General features: G+C 62.0%; 1 protein-coding gene across 1 annotated transcript in view; it reads left to right on the top strand.

Annotated features, from left to right (window-relative positions):
* Positions 1-2,617, top strand: part of LOC112679053 (uncharacterized) — a 142,842-nt gene that overhangs the window by 129,145 nt on the left and 11,080 nt on the right. The window contains exon 61 of the mRNA XM_035718183.2: positions 1,368-1,552. Coding sequence (XP_035574076.2) covers positions 1,368-1,552 — 185 coding nt within the window. The remainder of the gene's footprint in view (positions 1-1,367; positions 1,553-2,617) is intronic.

Below are 2,617 nucleotides of genomic sequence, written 5' to 3' on the forward strand. Positions count from 1 at the left end.
CATTAGTCTCCCATTGCTGCTGTAGCAACTCACCCACACATTTAGTGGCTTAAAACAACACAGATTTCTTCTGGTGTGGTTCTGGAGGTCCGAAGTCTGAATTCAGTTTTGGGGGACTGCAGTCACCGTGTGGGCAGGGCTGGTTCCTGGGGAAGCTCGGGGGCAGAACCCACCCCCTTTACCTTTTCCACCATCTAGGGGCACCTGCACTCCTTGGTTCTGAGAACCCTTCCTCCACCTTCAAAGCCGATGCCCTAGCATCCCCTCCCCTGCAGCCTCTGCCCTACATCTTGTCTGAGTGACCCTCCTCCCTCCCTTTTCTGATTACATGGGCTCACCTGGATAGCCCATCTCAAAATCCTTCATTTAGTCCCACCTGCAAAGTGCTCTTGGCCATATAAGTCATTGTAGTCCTAGGTCCCGGGTACTTGGAGGTCTTTGGGGGTCTTTATTCAGTCTCTGTGGCAGGAGTGGGGACGGTCAGAGTGTCAGTCCAGATGTGCTGAGTTTGAGAAGCCATGAGGGTACCCCATTAAAGTGGCTAGAAGGCAGTTGATATTCTGAGGCCTGGGCTGTACACAGTCTGGCTGTTGTCAGAGAGGCGACTGGTCTGGAGGGAGCTGCAGAGCCAGCCTCAGTGACAGCCCTGGGGGCTCGGGCACGTGATGCATCCCTCTCACAGGCAGGGGCCCCGTCAGCCCGGGGGTGCTTAGAAGGGGCAGTGGCCACGGCCAGCAGCCTCACAGAGCATCCGGCCCAGGGCAGTGCTTGTGCTTGAATCTAGCCCCGACTTGGGCAACCCTGGCTCAGGGCTCTGCGCCTCGGGTGACACTCCTGCCCAAGGGTCACAAGGGATGCAGGTAGCAGGCAGGCCTTTGCGACAGCTTCCCAGGCCTCCTGGGGGAAGGTAAATGCCCTCCCACCCGGGCCCCTGCACCAGCCTCCACCCACAGTCCAGGGCAGGACGTATTCCTCGTCCACCTCCAACCCCGATGTGTGCTGAGACCTCCCGGCTCCTTCAGACCCCACACGGTCAACCTGACCTCCTCCCCGTTTTCCACCCTGAGACAGGGTCCTCCCTCGCCTGTGGGATTCCCCAGGCCCTTTTGGCTCTCCACCCCTCCTCAAGGAGCGCCCCCGTGGGCCTGCCCAGCCCTCGGGGTCCACACAGAGGTGCCCCAGCTGAGCCCAGGCCCTGGGGGCAGCACGTCCGTTCCCAGCCCAGGCAGGGGCTCAGGCATCAGTGTCCTGCCAAGGGGACAGTTGCGTCTGCCCCGAGCCTCCCCCACCAGCCCGCACTGTCCTCCTCCTCCTTCCTGGAGCAAACACAGGCCAGGGTCTCCAACTCCTCCCCTCGTTTCCTCCAGAAACTGCTCTGTGATGGTGACACTGCCGCTGCTGCCTGCGGGGGACGAGCCCCTGACCATGGCCCGGGTGACCGGCCACCTGGTGGAGGAGAAGCTGCTGCGGCCCCTCCGCGAGCTGTACGGGACCCGCGTGCTGGCCGAGTACTACCGGCTGCAGCGTCTCCTGCTGGAGAGCCCCCATGACTGTGAGTCCCGGGCCACCTCCTCCCGGGAAGGCCCCTGTCCTGTGGGACGGGGCAGATGGACAGGCCCTGGGCGACACTCGGAGCCCCAGCATGGTACGGCCCGGCCCAGAGCTTAGTGGACTTCCCAAGGTCAATACTGGACTAGGGCCAGGCTGCCGATCCGGGCTTTCATCCAGAAGAGGCAAGCCTGAGCGTGGGGCCCCGCACAGAAGTGCGCCAAGCGGCTCGGGGCCAACTCCCTCCCCCTGGACTGGGCTGGAGCCGCAGAAGGCAGACCTCCAGTTGGGGCCGGAAGGCCACTAATTGAGTCCAGACTCTTGGTCTGGCCGGGCCGGCCACCACCGGCTGTGCCAGGACCGGATGCAGCTCTGGAGGCTTGGGGCCCCTGGGGAGCTGGCATCTAGCTCAGGCCCCAGTGTGGCCTGGGCGAGCCTTCCCACCTCTCTGGGACTCGGTTTCCCTTCTGTCAAGTGGAGGTGGCAACCGGGCTCACTCCTTTGGGTGCTAGGCACAGGCAGTTTGTGAGCTGAAATCCTCGATGCTGGGGCACATCTCAAGTCCGGGGGCAGGTGTGGCACCCAGGGCCGGGTGGGCCTGGTGCATCAGTGTGGTTTTCATAATCATCCCCATGGGAAGGCAGAGGCTCAGGACAAGCAGTAGCCCTCCTAGGGTCAGGGTTACTTCCTCTGCTAGACAGCACGGAGAGGTAGGAGCAGCCGGTCTTGGACTTCCATACACGTGTGACCTTCAGCTCTGATTGCTCATGAAGGGGTGTACAGGACCCTCCGTGTGAGGCTGGGCGGGCCAGCAGCTCCTGGGCCTGGTAGGTGTCCAGTAGTGCTCCCCCACTCTGGCCCAGCCAGATGCCGCCCCGAGCCACTGCTCAGCAGCAGTACTGGCCTGGCGGGTCACACTGCTCCTTCTCAGACCATCTTCTGCCCACCTTGAAGAGGGCAGAGCCAGGCCCCCATGGTACCTTCCTTGTGTTGGATGCAGCCCTGGGCCATAGTTTTGTGCATTTTTTTTCCACAGTGATTATTTTTCAATAGCTTCCTGGACACATAA

This window comes from Canis lupus, chromosome 6, assembly GCF_003254725.2.
Source record: "Canis lupus dingo isolate Sandy chromosome 6, ASM325472v2, whole genome shotgun sequence".
In the NCBI taxonomy this organism is placed as follows: Eukaryota; Metazoa; Chordata; class Mammalia; order Carnivora; family Canidae; genus Canis; species Canis lupus.